The following is a 19070-nucleotide window of genomic DNA, read 5'->3' on the forward strand; positions in this document are numbered from 1 at the left end:
GGCACCGCCCGACTTTCTACTTTACTTACTTGTTTTTAAAATGTTATTAAAACAATTATTTACTCTCTATATAATAAAGTATTTAAAAATGCATAAATTTAAAAAACCTATATCATTTATATGCAAATTAATAATTAAAACAGATGTCTTCCAATGTAAATAAAACATCGATAAGATGCTGTATTTTAGAATAATATCAGGGTGAATAGTGAATGTTCCAATTGCTAATGGATCTTTTATTCATCACTTTCAGAATTCCTATTTCATAAACAAAAACCCGCATTTAAGGGTCATTCAAATAATCAAATATATCCAAGAGACAAAGAGAGAGAGCGAGAGAGACATTATGTCAAATAATATTCACAAAATACAAACGTAATGATTGTTGATAATGACAATGATTGTTAAATGCTTTTTAATTATTTCTTATTGAGAAAATTATTTTATAATTTTTCATTTGTATGTACGTATTTATTATTAGACATATGCCAGGGTTTATTACTTATGAGCTATACCTCTTTCAAACAACTATTTTGTATGTCCGTCCTTCCGTCCATAAACACACATAAGTGCCAACCAAGTACAATGTTGATAGCCATGCATGTCTGCTGATCAATTGTTTGTTGGGGTGCTTGTTCATTATTATGATGAGCAACCATTATCACCCCATAGAGCCAAACACAGTGGGCCAAAATTCTATAGAAATAAAATTTTGACAACATTTTCTAAAGAAATAAAATTTTGACAAAATTTTCAATAGAAATAAAATTTTGACAAAATTTTCTATAGAAATAAAATTTTGACAAAATTTTCTATAGAAATAAAATTTTGACAAAAATTTCTATAGAAATAAAATTTTGACAAAATTTTCTATAGAAATAAAATTTTGACAAAATTTTCTATAGAAATAAAATTTTGACAAAATTTTCTATAGAAATAAAATTTTGACAAAATTTTCTATATAAATAAAATTTTGACAAAATTTTCAATAGAAATATAATTTTGACATCATTTTCTATAGAAAAAAAAATTTGACAAAATTTTCTATAGAAATTTGAAAAAATTTTCTACAGAAATAAAATTAAAAAAATCTATAGAAATAACAATTTGAGAAAAAATTTTTTAGAAATAAAATTTTCACAAAATTTTCTACAGAAATAAAATTTAAAAAATCTATAGAAATAAAATTTTGACAAAATTTTATATAGAAATAAAATTTTGACATAATTTATTATAAAAATAAAATTTTGGCACAATTTTCTTTAGAAATAAAATTTTAGTAAAATTTTCTATAAAAAAAAAAATTTTGACAACATTTTCTAAAGAAATAAAATTTTGGTAAAATTTTCTATACAAATAAAATTTTGACAAAATTTTCTAAAGAAATAAATTTTTGAGAGAATTGTACATAGAAATAAAATTTTAACAAAATTTTGTATAGAAATAAAAGTTTTACAATAATAATTGAATTCTATAGAAATAACATTTTGAGAATATGTTCTATAGAAATAAAATTTTGACAAAATTTTCTATAGAAATATAATTTTGACAAAATTTTCTATAGAAATAAAATTTTGACAAAATTTTCTATAGAAATAAAATTTTGACAACATTTTCTATAGAAATAAAATTTTGACAAAATTTTCTATAGAAATAAAATTTTGACAAAATTTTCTTTAGAAATAAAATTTTGGCAAAATTTTCTTTAGATATAAAATTTTGGTAAAATTTTCTATAGAAATAAAATTTTGACAAAATTTTCTATAAAAATAAAATTTTGACAACATTTTCTAAAGAAATAAAATTTTGACAGAATTATTTATTTTCTATAGAAATAAAATTTTGACAAAATTTTCTATAAAAATAAAATTTTGACAACATTTTCTAAAGAAATAAAATTTTGACAGAATTATTTATTTTCTATAGAAATAAAATTTTGACAAAATTTTCTATAGAAATATAGTTTTGACAAAATTTTCTATAGAAATAAAAGTTTGACAAAATTTTCTATAGAAATAAAATTTTGACAAAATTTTCTATAGAAATAAAATTTTGACAAAATTTTCTATAGAAATAAAATTTTGACAACATCTTCTATAGAAATAAAATTTTGACAAAATTTTCTATAGAAATAAAATTTTGACAAAATTTTCTATAGAAATATAATTTTGACAAAATTTTCTATAGAAATAAAATTTTGACAAAATTTTCTATAGAAATAAAATTTTGACAAAATTTTCTATAGAAATAAAATTTTGACAACATTTTCTATAGAAATAAAATTTTGACAAAATTTTCTATAGAAATAAAATTTTGACAAATTTTTTTTTGGAAAAATAAAATTTTGACAAAATTTTCTTTAGAAATAAAATTTTGGCAAAATTTTCTTTAGATATAAAATTTTGGTAAAATTTTCTATAGAAATAAAATTTTGACAAAATTTTCTATAAAAATAAAATTTTGACAAAATTTTCTATAGAAATAAATTTTCGAGAAAATTGTCTATAGAAATAACATTTTCAGAAAATTATCTATAGAAATAACATTTTGAGAAAATTGTCTATAGAAATAAAAGGTTTTGTTTTTTGTTTAGAAATAAATGTTTGACAATAATAATTGAATTGAAAAGACACACACAAAAAATTATTTGTTGTCTTCAATCACAGAATTAATTGACCTATCAATCACTAACGTCAATTAAAAAATTAATTGATCCAATAAAAAATCCAATAAGAAATTAATTAATTTAGTTAATGTTTGTGATTGATTTATATGTTAATTAAAAAATTAAATGGTTGAAATACCGAAGTTTTTTTATAGAAAATGCAATTAAAATTTTAATTGAAAAAGTTTGATTTTTTTTCTGTACAGAGTTGGTCTACAAAGTGGTGGAGGGTATAATATCATCGATCCCGTCCGACTTTAGAGATCTTTCTTACTTGTTTTCAGTGTAATTGGGCCCATGAGGATTTTTTTCCATACTCCAGATTATAAAATTCCGGGATTCCTCTTATAGAATAAAAATTGCCATTCATTAAAATTGTACAATATTTTTAACAGTTTTTTTCTTTGCATTACACTGTGCAACAGTGCTTTGGCTAAAATGTGAAACGTGCACACACTTTTGCCATCACCACAAAAAACCACATCAACTTCAAATACACGAGTGGATCACATTAACTGGTACTTTACTTTGGATAGCTGGATGGATGAATGCATGAGAATGGGTGTATTATACCGTTTAGATTGGATAAATTTTAATTGTTTTTATCTTTAATTCTTTGGGCAAAAGTACCCAATATATATGCATGAAACCGGTTAATATTTTCATTATTCTTTTTTTTTTGTCAAATAATTGACACTTTAAATTCGAATGGAAGAGAAAAAAACGTCAGCTTTTCTATATTAAAAGAATTGAGTTTTAAGTAAAGTGTTTGTACAAATGTTCGGCAAATCCAAAAACAAGAAAAAACATAAAAAATATAGCGATAACAGAGATATACAGAATCTCTAATTGATAGACTGTGTTTTAGAAGCATTTTAATTTATTGACTTTACAACAATTTCTACACCCTCTGTAATTTATGTACTTTTAATTACATTATTGTAAATATAAATATTTATACACAATTAAGCAACTGGGGAAGAAAATAAAGTCGGGCTCTACGGGCTATTTTAAAAAGAGTACAGGAAACATACTCGATTAGGGGCATCTAGTGCATTGGAGAAATTTTATGGAATAATGTGAACATTTTAAACAATTTATTGACACTTTATCGAAGGTATTTATTTATTACTTTTTTGTTTTAATTTTTAAAAATATATTTTACTAAGTGAGCATATTATGTTTGACTAGATGGTTGCCTATTCTATTACAGTAGGTTCTGGCATGAGAGCGATGCTAATTCAAGCTTGGGAGCCACTGTGTAGGGATATATAAATCGAAAATCGATTAATCGGTTATTCGAATTTTGGCATGGAAATCTAAAAAAGTCGAAATCGATTATTAAGCTAAAAATAATCGCAAAATCGATTTTAGATTTTCAACTAATTTTTAATTTTGACCACCAAAAATTTAATTTAAATTTTGAACTAGAAAAATAAAAATTCTGATTTTATTAAATAAAATATCAAGTTGGTGGAAATGAATCCTTTGTGTTTTCAATTTCCTTGAATTTGTAGTGTAATTATTTGGAGAAATAAAAATTAATGATTGGCACATGTTAAAAATTTTATATTGAACATTTTAATTTTTAAACAAATTTAAAAATTAACATGTTTGATTGGAACACTAATTTTTTGCTTTTCTTACCAACTATTGTAATAATACTCACAAAAAGACAAATAGATTTCATAAAATCGTATATTTTTTTGAATCATTATTTCTATGAAAATCGATTATGAAAAATCGAATATTCGAATTTTCATTGGTAAAAATAATCGAAAATCGATTTTTGATTAAAAGTCAATAATCGAAATGACGAAAAATCGATCATTGGTTTGTACTATAGAACCCTACCACTGTGGTGCAATGGTTAGCATGTCCGCCTTGCTACGTGGGTTCAACCCCAATTTCGACCGAACCCCAAAAAAGGTGACGAGTGTCATGTGGCCCTTGATTACAGATGGGACACACGACAGCTACGCTGCTGTCAATCACTGAAAAGTATGAATTGAGGCGGCTGCACTTGCCTGATCTTAGTTGGGCCAAAACTACCCTGGTCTACCGTGGGAGGTCTCTCTCCTCCGGTGCTATGGGCGGCGGTCGGACTCCGAGAACAGGATTAACCTTGTAGCTTCTCACCGCTTCAGCTACAGTATCCTCATGAATCCTGTTCAGACCTGTCTGGTATGCTGCCTGATCTAGAGGCTCTCGTTTGTAACGCTGGATCTCGGGCTTTAGAAGGTGAATATCAACCCTTACATTCTTGGGTGGGGGTAGTCTATCCACAAGATGGTGATTTGGATGACAACTTCGATAGCAACCCAAGAGCTACTGCTTTGACAATATGTAATTGTGTCGACGTACTGGGATCTTGGTCTCCGCATAAAGGTGATCCAGAGGTGTACTGGGGAGACATCCTGTTGCGGTTCTAAGAGCAGCGTTCTGACAGGTCTGTATGTTAGTCCACTGCTTATCACTCGTTTGAGGTGTCCACACTGGCGCTGCATAGTTTACCACTGACCGGCCAATTGCCTTATATGTAGTCAACAAGGTTTCTTTGTCCGCACCCTAAGTGCTGCCGGCAAGCGACTTGAGAACCTTGTTTTTACCGCGGAGCTAATCACAAATTGCAGTGGCATGGGCGGACGACTTAAAAAGGCTGTCGAATGTGACCCCGAGAATCTTGGGGGTAATTGGTGGTCGGAATTACTTCGCCGTCGACTCTGACATTCCTGCGTACTTCCGCCGTCCATGTAGTGAATAGTGTGGCTGAGGATTTGGTGGGAGATATCCTCAAACTTCTTGCAGTGACATAACTGGTAAGATCAGCGAGGTAGACATTCAATCGATCGCAAATATCATCAACAATGGGCCCGGATGCCATGATTGTGCAGATACAATCTCGACGCCGTCAGGAGAGGATGGAATCGAGGACAGGTAGAGATTAAACAGTGCCGGAGATATCACCCCACCCTGGGGAACTCCCTGTTTAACTCTATGGGGTTTTGACTTCCTGTCCCTGAATTCCACATACGACTGCCGTCCGCACAAATAATTCAGAACCCAACGTTTGGTTCCTGCCGGTAGGGACGTATTCTCGATGTCCTCGAATAGTGTGGCATAGTTGACCATATCAAATGCCTTCGATAGGTCAAGCGCCACGAGGACCGTCCTGTGACACGGCTTGGGCTGATTGAGTCCCATATTAATGTGTGCTGAAATGACATGCAAGGCTGTCGTCGTACTATGAACCTTGCAGAATCCATGTTGATGATGGGCAACTGGAAAATTCTCCACAAGGCTGGGGAGGAGTAGTGGCTCAAGTGTCTTCGCTACTGGCGAGAGAAGGGATATCGGTCTGCACGATTCACCTTTTCTCGAGTCTATGCCTGTCTTCAGTAGTGGAATTACCCTACCCATTTTCCAGACATCGGGTATAATGAGTGATTCTAAGGACAAATTGAGGAGCCTGGTCAGGTACTCATCACCCAGTATTCCCAGATGTTTCAGCATTACCATAGAGATGCCGTCGGGGACCAGCACCTTGGATGGTTTCGCGCTGTTGATGACATTGGTAACTGTGGTAAATTGTGGAGTGTCATCGGCTCGGAGACCACGTATGCAACGAGTGGCTCTCCTTTTCGCTCTATCACTCTCGGGATGCTCGACAAACTGTCGGTTGAAAAATCTGGCGTATCTCTTCGGATCAGTCACCGTCACGTCGCCAAAGGTGATTGCAAACTCATCATCCCTTGTGGTGGGGTTCGAGAGGGCTCTCACTGTTGACCACAATTTACCCGTTCCTGTGCCTAAGTTAAATTGCTTCAGGTGCTCTAACCAAGTGTTCCGCTTGTGCTCGTCGACTATCTTACTAATCTCTAGATTCAGTTCCCTGATTTTGGATCAGCAGGGTTAGCATGACGGCGTTCATCACGCTCGTCTGCGAGTCCCTCCGCTTCGGCTGGGAAGTTGGGCCTCACTTGGGCAATTGGACCAGCGGGTATGAAGCGAGCGGCTGATGCGGGGTTCGCATAGTCCGACGACCCACTGCTGCTGTCGTTGGCACAGAATCTTGCCACGTAGTCAATATGACTATACTCCCGCAGCGATGTTAAGCCGGAGCAGTTCCAGAAGTGCACCCACTCTAAGCACCGGTTACACCTGACCGAACGGCGGTGGATCAGGTTTCGGCAGACTGAACAATACCATGGTCCGGGGTTCTCCTCTATCCCGGCTCGTACCAACAGCAAATGGAGAAGGCTCCCGGGAGACACCTTCTCCAACACAAAAAGACGGACGAAACAACACGTACAATGATGTGGCAGCCGCTGGCCAATGGGTTGTGTGCATCGGTTCAATCCGGTACAAAGAACCCGCCGCCGTGGGATCGGCCTCTCAGTGATGCTGGTGGCATTTCTGAGTGTTTCAAAGCCTCTCTAAGTAGTTTCACCGCATTGTCGAACGCCGTTCGGACTCGGCTATAAAAATAAGGTCCTTTGTCATTGTTAAACATAGAATCGGGCAGCACTCAGTGATAAGAGAGAAGTTCACCACTGTTGTATTACAACAGACTAAATAGCCTACATGAGCCTGAAATATCGGGCGGTCACCAAAGTCTTGGTACTCGTCTGCAATGATCCTCAGCGAACCATATATGCAATGAAACCTTTCATAAGTGAACCGACTTAGGTCTACCTTATGTAGGGCCGTCTTAATATAAGCTTGTTGCCCAAATTACTTGTCTTAATTATTATTCTTAAATTGTTCCCAATGAAATAAATATATTTTTCTGTTCACTTAATTTTTACTCGCAAATGCATCAACGAATTTTCTAGAATAATAGCTTTGCTAAACAAAAATTTACTAAGATTAGATTTTTGGCTTGATTTATAACCACATCGATATTTTTTAAAGCTTACACGAGTAAACAATTAGATTTACTTTTATGGTTAACCCTTTGCGAGGTCATATCAAAATATCTCCTTGTCACTTCTATACATATACGTATCATATTACCAGCAATATTACAACACACAATTAGCATGTACAGCACGATGGGGGAAAACTGCCTCAAAAACAAAAAACTTACAATAAAAATTACAAGCTATCGTAAAAATTTTATTAACACAGATGATTATTTTCCCGTGTTCAAAATAAATTCAAAAAGTATTGAATGTCATGGCATCGGAGAATATTAAAGAAAATATGTGATTTTATTGCCATAAGAAATCTAAAATTAGCTAGCGCGTTTCTTACTATAAAAAAAACGTTTAACACATTTTAATCTGGATATAAATTTAAGAAATTTGTACTTTTAATTTGCACCTGTTGTAAAATAGAAAAAAAAAACTGTACAAAAAATGTTTAATTTTGTAGCTAAAAATATAATAAATCGATGAAGTGACGCATTTAATTTCTTAAATACCACTTAACTGAAAGCAGAGACGTACACTCAAAAAAGGGGCGGGGGTTAAACACGGTTGCCACAATTGGTAAAATTCTACCTAAAATAGAAAATGTTTATTGTTTGGTAGAATGGTAGTAGAATTCTTGGTAGCTTTTGGAAAATATTCCTAAAACCTATTTACAAATTTTTATAGAAATAAAAATTTGAGAAAATTTTCTATAGAAATAAAATTTTGAGAAAATTTTCTATAGAAATAAAGTTTTGAGTAATTTTGTATAGAAATAAAATTTCGAGAAAATTTATAATGGAAATAAAATGTTTACATAATTTTCTAAAGAAATAAAAATTTGTCAAAATTTTTTAAAGAAATAAAATTTTGAAAAAAATTTCCACAGAAATAAAATTTTGTCAAAATTTTCTAAAGAAATAAAATTAAAACAAGTATATACAGGAGTAAGTTCGGCCGGGCCGAATCTTAAATACCCACCACCATGAATCAAATATAATAGTTACCTTTGAAAATTTCGGGAGGGTTTGATGACAGATATAAGCAGATCAGCCAGTACGCTTCCCAGAAGACTAGATCAGATTATGAATTTATAAGAACCATTTTTTTGTTGGAGTTTTAGAGGAATCATAAACATATCTTATAAGTGTGCAAGCAAATGATGAAATAACGCCTTGATTTGAAATCTAAAATCTGTAGATTTTTACCCCAAATATTTAAATGATTACGAGAAGTAAAATTTGGAAATTCTGCATTCAGTTTCAAGCAATTTTCATGATCAGTGCGCCTTCTATACCCTCAAGAAGTGAAATCGGTCTTATGCCTTACCACATGAACCGATAAAACTAAATCATATACAAAACATGGACCGATAATCAAATCACCATTTTTGGCATATCTCTTTATTTTCCTAGAATTTTCCTAGAATTTCCAATTTCAGGCAAATTGAACAAAAACTACGGATTCTAGAAGCCCAAGAAGTAAAATCGGGAGATCGGTTTCTATGGGGGCTATATCAAATCATGGTCCGATAATCACCATTTTTGGCACATCTCTTTATTTTCCTAGAATATCTCCACATTTCCAATTTCAGGCAAATTGAACAAAAACTACGGATTCTAGAAGCCCAAGAAGTAAAATCGAGAGATCGGTCTATATGGGGGCTATATCAAAACATAGACCGATAATCACCATTTTCGACATACGTCCTTATGGTCCTAGAATACCTCTAGGTTTCAAATTTCAGGCAAATTTGATAAAAAGTACGGATTCTAGAAGCCCAAGAAGTAAAATCAGTAGATCGGTCTATGTGGAGGCTATATCAAAACATGGACCGATACTCACCATTTTCGGCACACCTCTTTATGGTCCTAGAATAACTCTGAATTTCCGATTTGAGGCAAATCGGGTAAAAATTACGGATTCTAGAAGCCCAAGAAATAAAATCGGGAGATCGGTCTATATGGGGGCTATATCAAAACATGGACGGAAACACCCCATTTTTGGCACACCTCTTTATGGTCCAAGAATACCTCTAGGTTTCCAATTTCAGGCAAATTGGATAAAAACTACGGATTCTAGAAGCCGAAGAATTAAAATCGGGAGATCGGTCTATATGGGGGCTATATCAAAACATAGACCGATACTCACCATTTTCGACACACAAATTTGTGGTCTTAAAATACCTATAGATTTCAATTTCAGACAAATCGGATAGAAAATACACTTTCTAGACGCCCAAGAAGCAAAATCGGGAAATCGGTCCATATGGGGGCTATACCAAAACATGGACCGATACACCCCATTTTGGCACACCTCTTTACGGTCCTAGAATACCTCTAGGTTTTCAAATTTCAGGCAAATTGAATAAAAACTACGGGTTCTAGAAGCCCAAGAAGTAAAATCGGCAGATCGGTCTTTATGGTGGCTATATCAAAACATGGACCGGTACTCACCATTTTCGACACACAAATTTGTGGTCTTAAATACCTATCGATTTTCAATTACAGACAAATCGGATAGAAAATACACTTTCTAGACGCCCAAGAAGCAAAATCGGGAAATCGGTCCATATGGGGCCTATACCAAAACATGGGCCGATACACCCCATTTTTGGCACACCTCTTTACGGTCCTAGAATACCTCTAGGTTTCCAATTTCAGGCAAATTGAATAAAAACTACGGATTCTAGAAGCCCAAGAAGTAAAATCGGGAAATCGGTCCATATGGGGGCTATACCAAAACATGGACCGGTACTCACCATTTTCGACACACAAATTTGTGGTCTTAAAATACCTATAGATTTTCAATTTCAAACAAATCGGATAGAAAATACACTTTCTAGACGCTCAAGAAGCAAAATCGGGAAATCGGTCCATATGGGGGCTATACCAAAACATGGACCGATAGGCACCATTTTCGGTATACTTGTTTATGGTCCTAAAACACTTCTAGATTTTCAATTTCAGGCAAATTGGGTAAAAAATACAGTTCTTCATAAACCCAAGACCCCAAATCGGGAAGTCGGTTTATATGGGGACTATATCAAAACTTGGACCGATGTAGCCCATCTTCGAACTTGACCTGCCTGCAAACAAAAAATGAATCTGTGCCAAGTTTCAGGACGATAGCCCCATTATTGAAGGCTGTAGCGTGATTACAACAGACAGACAGACGGACATGGTTATGTCGTCTTAGAATTTCTCCCTGATCAAGAATATATATACTTTATATAGTCGGAATGATAAACTTATACCCTCGTCAACATTCTATGGTGGTGGGTATAAAAAAACTATTCTATAGAAAAGCAATTTTTAGAAAATTTTCTCTAGAAATAAAATTTTGAGAAATTTTTCTATAGGAATAAAAATCTGAGCAAATTTTCCATAGAAATAAAATTTTGATAAAATATTCTACAAAAATAAAATTTTGAGAAAAATTTCTATACAAATAAAATTTTGACAAAATTTCCTATAGAAATAAAATAGGAATAAAATTTTGACAAAACTCTCTACATAAATAAAATTAAAATAAAATCTATAGAAGTAAAATTTTGGGAAAGTTTCTATAGAAATAACATTTTGATAAAATTTTCTATAGAAATAAAATTTTGACAAAATTTTCTATAGAAATGGGAGCCACCGTGGTGCAATGGTTAGCATGCCCGCCTTGCATACACAAGGTTGTGGGTTCGATTCCTGTTTCGACCGAACACCAAAAGTTTTTCAGCGGTGGATTATCCTACCTCAGTAATGCTGGTGACATTTCTGAGGGTTACAAAACTTCTCTAAGTGGTTTCACTGCAATGTGGAACGCCGTTCGGACTCGGCTATAAAAAGGAGGTCCCTTGTCATTGAGCTTAACAGCAGCGGGCAGCACTCAGTGATAAGAGAGAAATTCACCAATGTGGTATCACAATGGACTGAATAGTCTAAGTGAGCCTGATACATCGGGCTGCCACCTAACCTAACCTAACCTTCTATAGAAATAAAATTTTGACAAAATTTTCTATAGAAATAAAATTTTGACAAAATTTTCTATAGAAAAAAAATTTTGACAAAATTTTCTATAGAAATAAAATTTTGACAAAATTTTCTATAGAAATAAAATTTTGACAAAATTTTCTATAGAAATAAAATTTTGACAAAATTTTCTATAGAAATAAAATGTTGAGAAAATTTTCTATACAAATAAACTTTTGATAAAATTTGCTAAAGAAATAAAATTTTGTCAAAATTTTCTATAGAAATATAATTAAAAAAAAAATCTATAGAACTAAAATTTTGAGAAAATTTTTGTGTAGAAATTAAGTTTTGACAAAAAATTCTATAGAAATAAAATGTTGACAAAATTTTCTATAGAAGTAAAATTTTGACAACATTTTCTTTGGATCCAAGAAAACTTTTTTTGAGGGTAGTATTAAACACTTATTGTTATTGAAAATACAAACCTATGTAAAAAATATAAAAAATATACACCTAAAATATACACCGTCACTGGCTCAACATATGTCTTCCTGAACTACGTCAGAAGTTGCGGGAGCTAATTAGAAATAAACTAATCAAGAACGTTTCAAACACATTTACCACCTGAGTATATATCGATCGTAACCGTGTATACACATTTTTATGATCAGTGTAAATTAATTTGTATCAGCTTGTCTCTGTTTCATGTGTGTCATTCATTGTTTAATTTTATTGATCATTTATTTTGAAGCGGGGATTTTTTCGCATTATTTTTACGTCCCCCATCCCATCGTTCAATTTATGGTGGAGTTCAGTCAGTCAGAGAAATCTCCATCGAAAAGTGAAGATGTTTTTTAATTAGAAATTTATAAATGGTACATTTTTATGGCATTATTTGTCTTTGGGCGTTCATGGGCAACGTTATTTACAACAAACTTATATTAGGGGCGTTTGACGTATTATAAGGTAGATAGATGATATCCATTAACATCTATTTCAATTTTTGACGTAAACAAAGTTTTTGGTTTTTATTGAATTTATGTAGTTTTATAGCAAAATCATGTTATGTGTCTTGAGTTAGAGGCCGACGATTGTAAACATGAAATGGGAATTTGGTTACGCTTGTCCGAATCACATCTTTATCTAGGGTAGGGGAAAAATGACATTGCCATAAAAGTAAGAAATCTAACTTGCTGGATTTATTAGTTTTACTTGGACTAGTTTATAGGAGATGTATGTATTAAAAACTAATTTCTAATTTACCTAAAAGAATTTTAAAATAATGTGTTTTAAGACACTCTTCATTCAAATTTAAGATACCCCCATTTGATGTAAGTGAAAGCTTTTTACTGTAAAAAAAAACTCCGTGATTTAAGACAATAATCAACATTAAGACCTAAACAAGTGAGTAAAGTAGAAAGTCGGGCGGGGCCGACTATATTATACCCTAAACCACCACTACTAAATTAGTAAACATAAGCATTTGTGGTGTATCATTGGTGAAGGTTTTGGAGAACAAAAAGGGGGGTACATGTTTATAGGTGTCTTGTCACAATCTGAGCAGAAATGTAATATTAGGAGATATAGTTTATTTTGCACCAAAAGAGTTAGTATGCCACTAATATTGAGTCCATTATTAAAAAAGAGGAAATCGGTCAATTAGTTGTGGGTAATAAATCCAAATTTCTGGAAATAGGGTAATAGATTTATGTAAGAGCTACATATAAGTCCAAATACGATCAGCTAGTACATCAACATTTGAAATTTGAATAACATAGGTTAATAAATAAGAGTATTATTGCCAAATATGACAAAATCGAACGATGCATATATGGGACCTATATCTAAATCTGAACCAATTTTTTATAATATTTTGCAGGTATAATTGATACCACAGAAGGTCACTTTGTGTAAAATTTGATCGTACAGTTAATAAATGAGGTCCCTATGGTCAAAAATAAGGTTATTAGGGGCAAATTTTTCAAAATCGGGCGATACATATATATGGGAGCTATATCTAAATTTGAACCGATTTCGATGAAATTTTGCACATACAGTTTACATTTAGCCAACCTTGGTTACGATCGATTGATAAATAAGGGTTTTACGATCAAATTTGGCAAAATCGGGAGATACATATATATGGGAGCTATATCTAAATCTGAATCGATATCGATGAAATTTCGCACATACAGTTAGAGCTATAGATAATTACATTTAGCTAACTTTGAGTACGATCGGTTGATAAATAAGGGTTTTACGGCCAAATTTGACCAAATCGGGCGATACATATATATGGGAGCTATATCTAAATCTGAACCGATTTTGATGAAATTGCGCACATACATTTAGAGGTATAGAAGATTATATTTAGGGAACTTTGAGCACTATTTGAAATTTTAAAACTCATAGATGGAAACAACATCTCACTCATTGTTCGACTGTTTAATTATATATACGATACAGGTCAATATCCCAACGAGTGGCTAAATTCAACCTTTATTGCAATATCAAAGAAATCTAATGCCAAAAAGTGCTGCGAATACAGGCTTATTAGCCTTATGTGTCACACTTTAAAAATATTTTTAAGAATAATACACATGAGAATATACTCCAAATGTGAAAGTGCTATGGGAGAATCCCAATTGGGCTTCAAGGAAGGTATGGGTACCAGAGAAGCTTTACTGTCAATCCAAGTGCTGGTACAAAAATGCAAAGATGTTCAGAAAGATGTGTATATAGGTTTTATAGATTATGAAAAAGCATTCGATACAGTCAAGCATGATAAATTAATTGAAATATTGAAAAATATTGGAATAGATGAAAAAGAAATTCGATGCATCCAAAATCTATACTGGAACCAAACTGCAAGAATTCAAATAAATGGTGAACTGACAGAGGAAATTTCAATATCTAAAGGAGTCAGGCAAGGATGCATATTATCACCGCTCCTCTTTAATATTTACTCCCAGAAAATATTTCAGGAATCATTAGATTAAATAACATACGTTATGCAGATGATACCACAATCATTGCTAGCAGTATATCTGGTCTACAAAAACTTCTAGACAAACTCACACATATGGCCTCAAAATAAATATCAGAAAGACAAAATACATGGTTGTAAGTCGAAAACAGCGTATAAACGAAACAACACTGAAAACCAAAGGTGAAATGGTCGAACGGGTCAAAAACTTTAAATACCTTGGAGTTCTATTAAACGACCAATGGAACACAAGTAACGAAATTAAGCGCCGCGTGGAGATGGCCAGAGACGCATTTTGTAAATACAAAAAGACACTCACAAACCACGAACTAAATCTCGCAACGAAAATACGATTCGTCAAATGCTATATATGGTCTGTACTACTGTATTCAGTGGAGACCTGGACCATCAAAAGTGCTGACGAGAAAAAAATTGAGGCATTTGAAATGTGGATTTATCGACGAATCTTGAAGATACCCTATACTTCCCACACTACAAACCAGGAAGTTCTGAGACGAATGCATACCGACAGACAACTACTAAACACGGTCAAAAGAAGGAAAGTCGCATATTTGGGTCATCTAATGAGAAATGACAAATACAAATTTGTACAATCTATATTAAAAAGTAATATTGAAGGACGCCGAAGCAGAGGCAGAAGAGAAATTTACTGGCTTAAAAACATTCAAGATTGGACAGGATACAGGGATGAAACAAATACAATACATGCTGCTAAGAATCGAGAGCTGACACAATTACTATAAGAAAATGAGAATTGAAAAAAAAAAACACAATGTAACATTGTATGATCGCTTTACATCCGAATATCGGATATGCAAAATAAAGAAGAAGAAGAAGAGCACTATCGGTTGATAAATAAGGGTTTTACGGCCAAGTTTGGCAAAATCGGGCGATACATATATATGGGAGCTATATCTAAATCTGAACCGATTTCGATTATTTTTGGCACATATTGTCAGTACCATAAAAGATTAGAGTAAGCCAATTTTGAGTAATATCGCTTAATAAATAAGGTTTTTATAGCCAAATTTAGGAAAATCGGGCGATACATATATATGGGAGCTATATCTAAATCTGAACCGATTTCGATGAAATTTTGCTGACTTAAAGGGTGATGAAAAAGTTTACTATGTGCAAAATCTGATGACGATCGGTTTGTAAAAAAGCGCAACGTGACTCCATTTGTCGAAATCGGGCGATATATATATGGGAGCTATATCTAAATTTGATCCGATTTTCTCCAAATTCAATAGCGTTCGTCCTTGTGCTTAAAAAACACCCTGTACCAAATTTCATCCAAATCGGTTAATAATTGCGACCGGAATCCTGTGAACAACAAATACATGGACAGACGGACGGACGGACACCAAGCGCTAGATCGACTCAGGAGGTGATTCTGAGTCGTCATCCACAATTACTTGGGTTGCCGTAACACTTGAGGATGGCAAGGTATCTTAAAACTTCTTAACACCGTCTTCTCAATTGTAAGTAAGTCCATACGGGGTATATATTAAACAAATAACAAAAGACGATTAAAGGCGTATATAATTCAGTTTGACAAAATTTTCTATAGAAAAAAATTTTTTGACAAAATTTTCTATAGAAATAAAATTTTGACAAAATTTTCTATAGAAATAAAATTTTGACAAAATTTTCTATAGAAATAAAATTTTGACAAAATTTTCTATAGAAATAAAATTTTGACAAAATTTTCTATAGAAATAAAATTTTGACAAAATTTTCTATAGAAAAAAAAATTTGACAAAATTTTCTATAGAAATAAAATTTTGACAAAATTTTCTATAGAAATAAAATTTTGACAAAATTTTGAATAGCGATAAAATTTTGACAAAATTTTCTATAAAAATAAAATCTTGACAACATTTTGTATAGTATTAAAATTTTGACACAATTTTCTATATTAATAAAATTTTCACAACATTTTCTACAGAAATAAAGTATTGGTAGATTATTTTTGTGGGTCGGCTATATATATAGGTTATGTTAGGTGGCAGCCCGATGTACCAGGCTCACTTAGACTATTCGGTCCATTGTGATACCACATTGGTGAACTTCTCTCTTATCACTGAGTGCTGCCCGATTCCATGTTAAGCTCAATGACAAGGGACCTCCTTTTTATAGCCGAGTCCTAACGGCGTTCCACATTGCAGTGAAACCACTTAGAGAAGCTTTGAAACCCTCAGAAATGTCACCAGCATTACTGAGGTGGGATAATCCACCGCTGAAAAACTTTTTGGTGTTCGGTCGAAGCAGGAATCGAACCCACGACCTAGTGTATGCAAGGCGGGCATGCTAACCATTGCACCACGGTGGCTCCCGGCTATATATATATAACTATAGACCGGAATGGACCAATTTTGGCATGGTTGTTAGCGGCCATATACTAGCGCAATGTACCAAATTTCACCACGTGCCAATTTCAACCGGATCGGATGAATTTTGCTCCTCCAAGAACTCCGGAGGTCAAATCTGGGGATCGGTTTAAATGGGGGTTATATATAATTAAGACCGGTATGGACCAATTTTTGCATGGTTGTTAGAGACCATATACTAACACCACGTACCAAATTTCAACCGGATCGGGTGAATTTTGCTCTTCGAAGGGGTTCGGAGTTCAAATCTGGGGATCGGTTTATATAGGGGCTACACATAATTATGGACCGATATGGACCAATTCTTGCATGGTTGTTAGAGACCATATACTAACACCACTAATACCACATTTCACCGAATCTGATTAATTTTGCTCATCCACGAGGCTCCGGAGGTCAAATCTGGGGATCGGTTTAAAAGGGGCCAAACCGATGTCGACCAATTTTTGCATGGTTATTAGAAACCATATACCAACATCATGTACCAAATTTCAGCATGATCGGATGAAATTTGCTTCTCTTAGAGGCTTCGCAAGCCAAATCGGGGGATGGGCTTATATGGGGGCTATATATAATTATGGACCGATGTGGACCAATTTTTGCATGGTTATTAGAGACCATATACTAACACCATATACCAAATTTCAGCCTGATCGGAAGAAATTTGCTTCTCTTAGAAGCTTCACAAGCCAAATCGGGGGATGGGCTTATATGGGGGCTATATATAATTATGGACCGATGTGGACCAATTTTTGCATAGTTGTTAGAGACCATATACTTACACCATGTACTAAATTTCAGCCGGATCGGATGAAATTTGCTTCTCTTAGAGGCTCCGAAAGCCAAATCTGCGGATCGGTTTATATGGGGGCTATATATAATTATGGACCGATGTGGACCAATTTTTGCATGGCTGTTAGAGACCTTATACTAACACAATGTACAATGTACAGTCTTTAGTAGGACTTTCTACGCAACCCGTGTTAGAGGGTACATAATATACGGCCTAGAAAACATCCCGAACGAATACTTAGGGCTTCTGAAGATAAGGGCACCTCTGTATCGAATAGGTGTTATTGGCGATAGCAAATTAGGACCATACTCATTCACTATCTAGCTTTCACAAGATATTGATTTTGAGAGGTGAATCTTACTATTAACTAATTTTGGATTCATTTCTGCGGACACAATCAAACATCAAGTTCATTGTGGCGAACTTGACATTGATAAATTGGTAATAACCCATTCTACAGAGCATATTTACCTTAATAACAGACCCTCCATATATCCTCTTACATATAATGTATTTTCCTAACCAAAACTAATTTTTATTTATTTGTTTATTTCAGACTCCCTGTTGCAATAAATTCTACAAGTGCCGTTTTTGTCACGATGAAAATGAATCTCATCATTTCGATAGGAAAACTTTAACAGAACTGATATGCTCCGAATGCAATACCCGTCAAAAAGTTCAAGAACGTTGCCAGAATTGTGGCATTCGTTTTGGAAAGGTGAGTGAATATACACACTCACCACGCTAAATTGCTTTTCGATACTAATTTGCACAGATAAGGAACTCGTTTTGATTTCTCAAAAACCGTTTCAAATTATCCAAGTAGATTAACATATTTAAAAGGATTAAAATTTTGCATGAGTTATTAATGAATATATTAAGAAGATTTAATTATTTCTTACTGTTTCAGAGTACAAGTGCCTAATTCTATATTTATTCAATTCTTTCAGTATACCTGCTTGATTTGTAATTTATTTGATGATTCGGATAAACAACAATACCATTGTACACAATGTGGTATTTGCCGCATTGGAGGCAGAGAAAACTTTTTCCATTGTGAGGTGTGTGATATGTGTTTGCCCATACAATTGAAAATCGGTGGTCATCGGGTAAGTCTACAAAATTTCCTATAGAAATAAAATTAGGACAACATTTCCAATAGAAATAAAAGTTTAACAAAATTTCCTATAGAAATAAAATCTTGACCAAATTTCCTATTGAAATTGACCAATATTTCAATAGAAATAACATTTTGACAAAATTTCTTATTTCTATAAATATTTCTTAAAAAATTTCTTATTTCCTATAGATATACATTTTTGACATAATCCTAT

The 19070-nt window shown here is 33.2% G+C and overlaps 1 protein-coding gene across 1 annotated transcript in view; it reads left to right on the plus strand.

Moving 5' to 3' along the window:
* Rchy1 (Ring finger and CHY zinc finger domain containing 1) overlaps positions 1-19070 on the plus strand; it is a 76507-nt gene that overhangs the window by 52033 nt on the left and 5404 nt on the right. The window contains exons 3-4 of the mRNA XM_075293717.1: positions 18293-18454; positions 18687-18845. Of these exons, the coding sequence (XP_075149832.1) occupies positions 18293-18454; positions 18687-18845 (321 nt within the window). The remainder of the gene's footprint in view (positions 1-18292; positions 18455-18686; positions 18846-19070) is intronic.

The sequence above is a fragment of the Haematobia irritans genome, chromosome 2, assembly GCF_050003625.1.
Source record: "Haematobia irritans isolate KBUSLIRL chromosome 2, ASM5000362v1, whole genome shotgun sequence".
Classification (NCBI taxonomy): Eukaryota; Metazoa; Arthropoda; class Insecta; order Diptera; family Muscidae; genus Haematobia; species Haematobia irritans.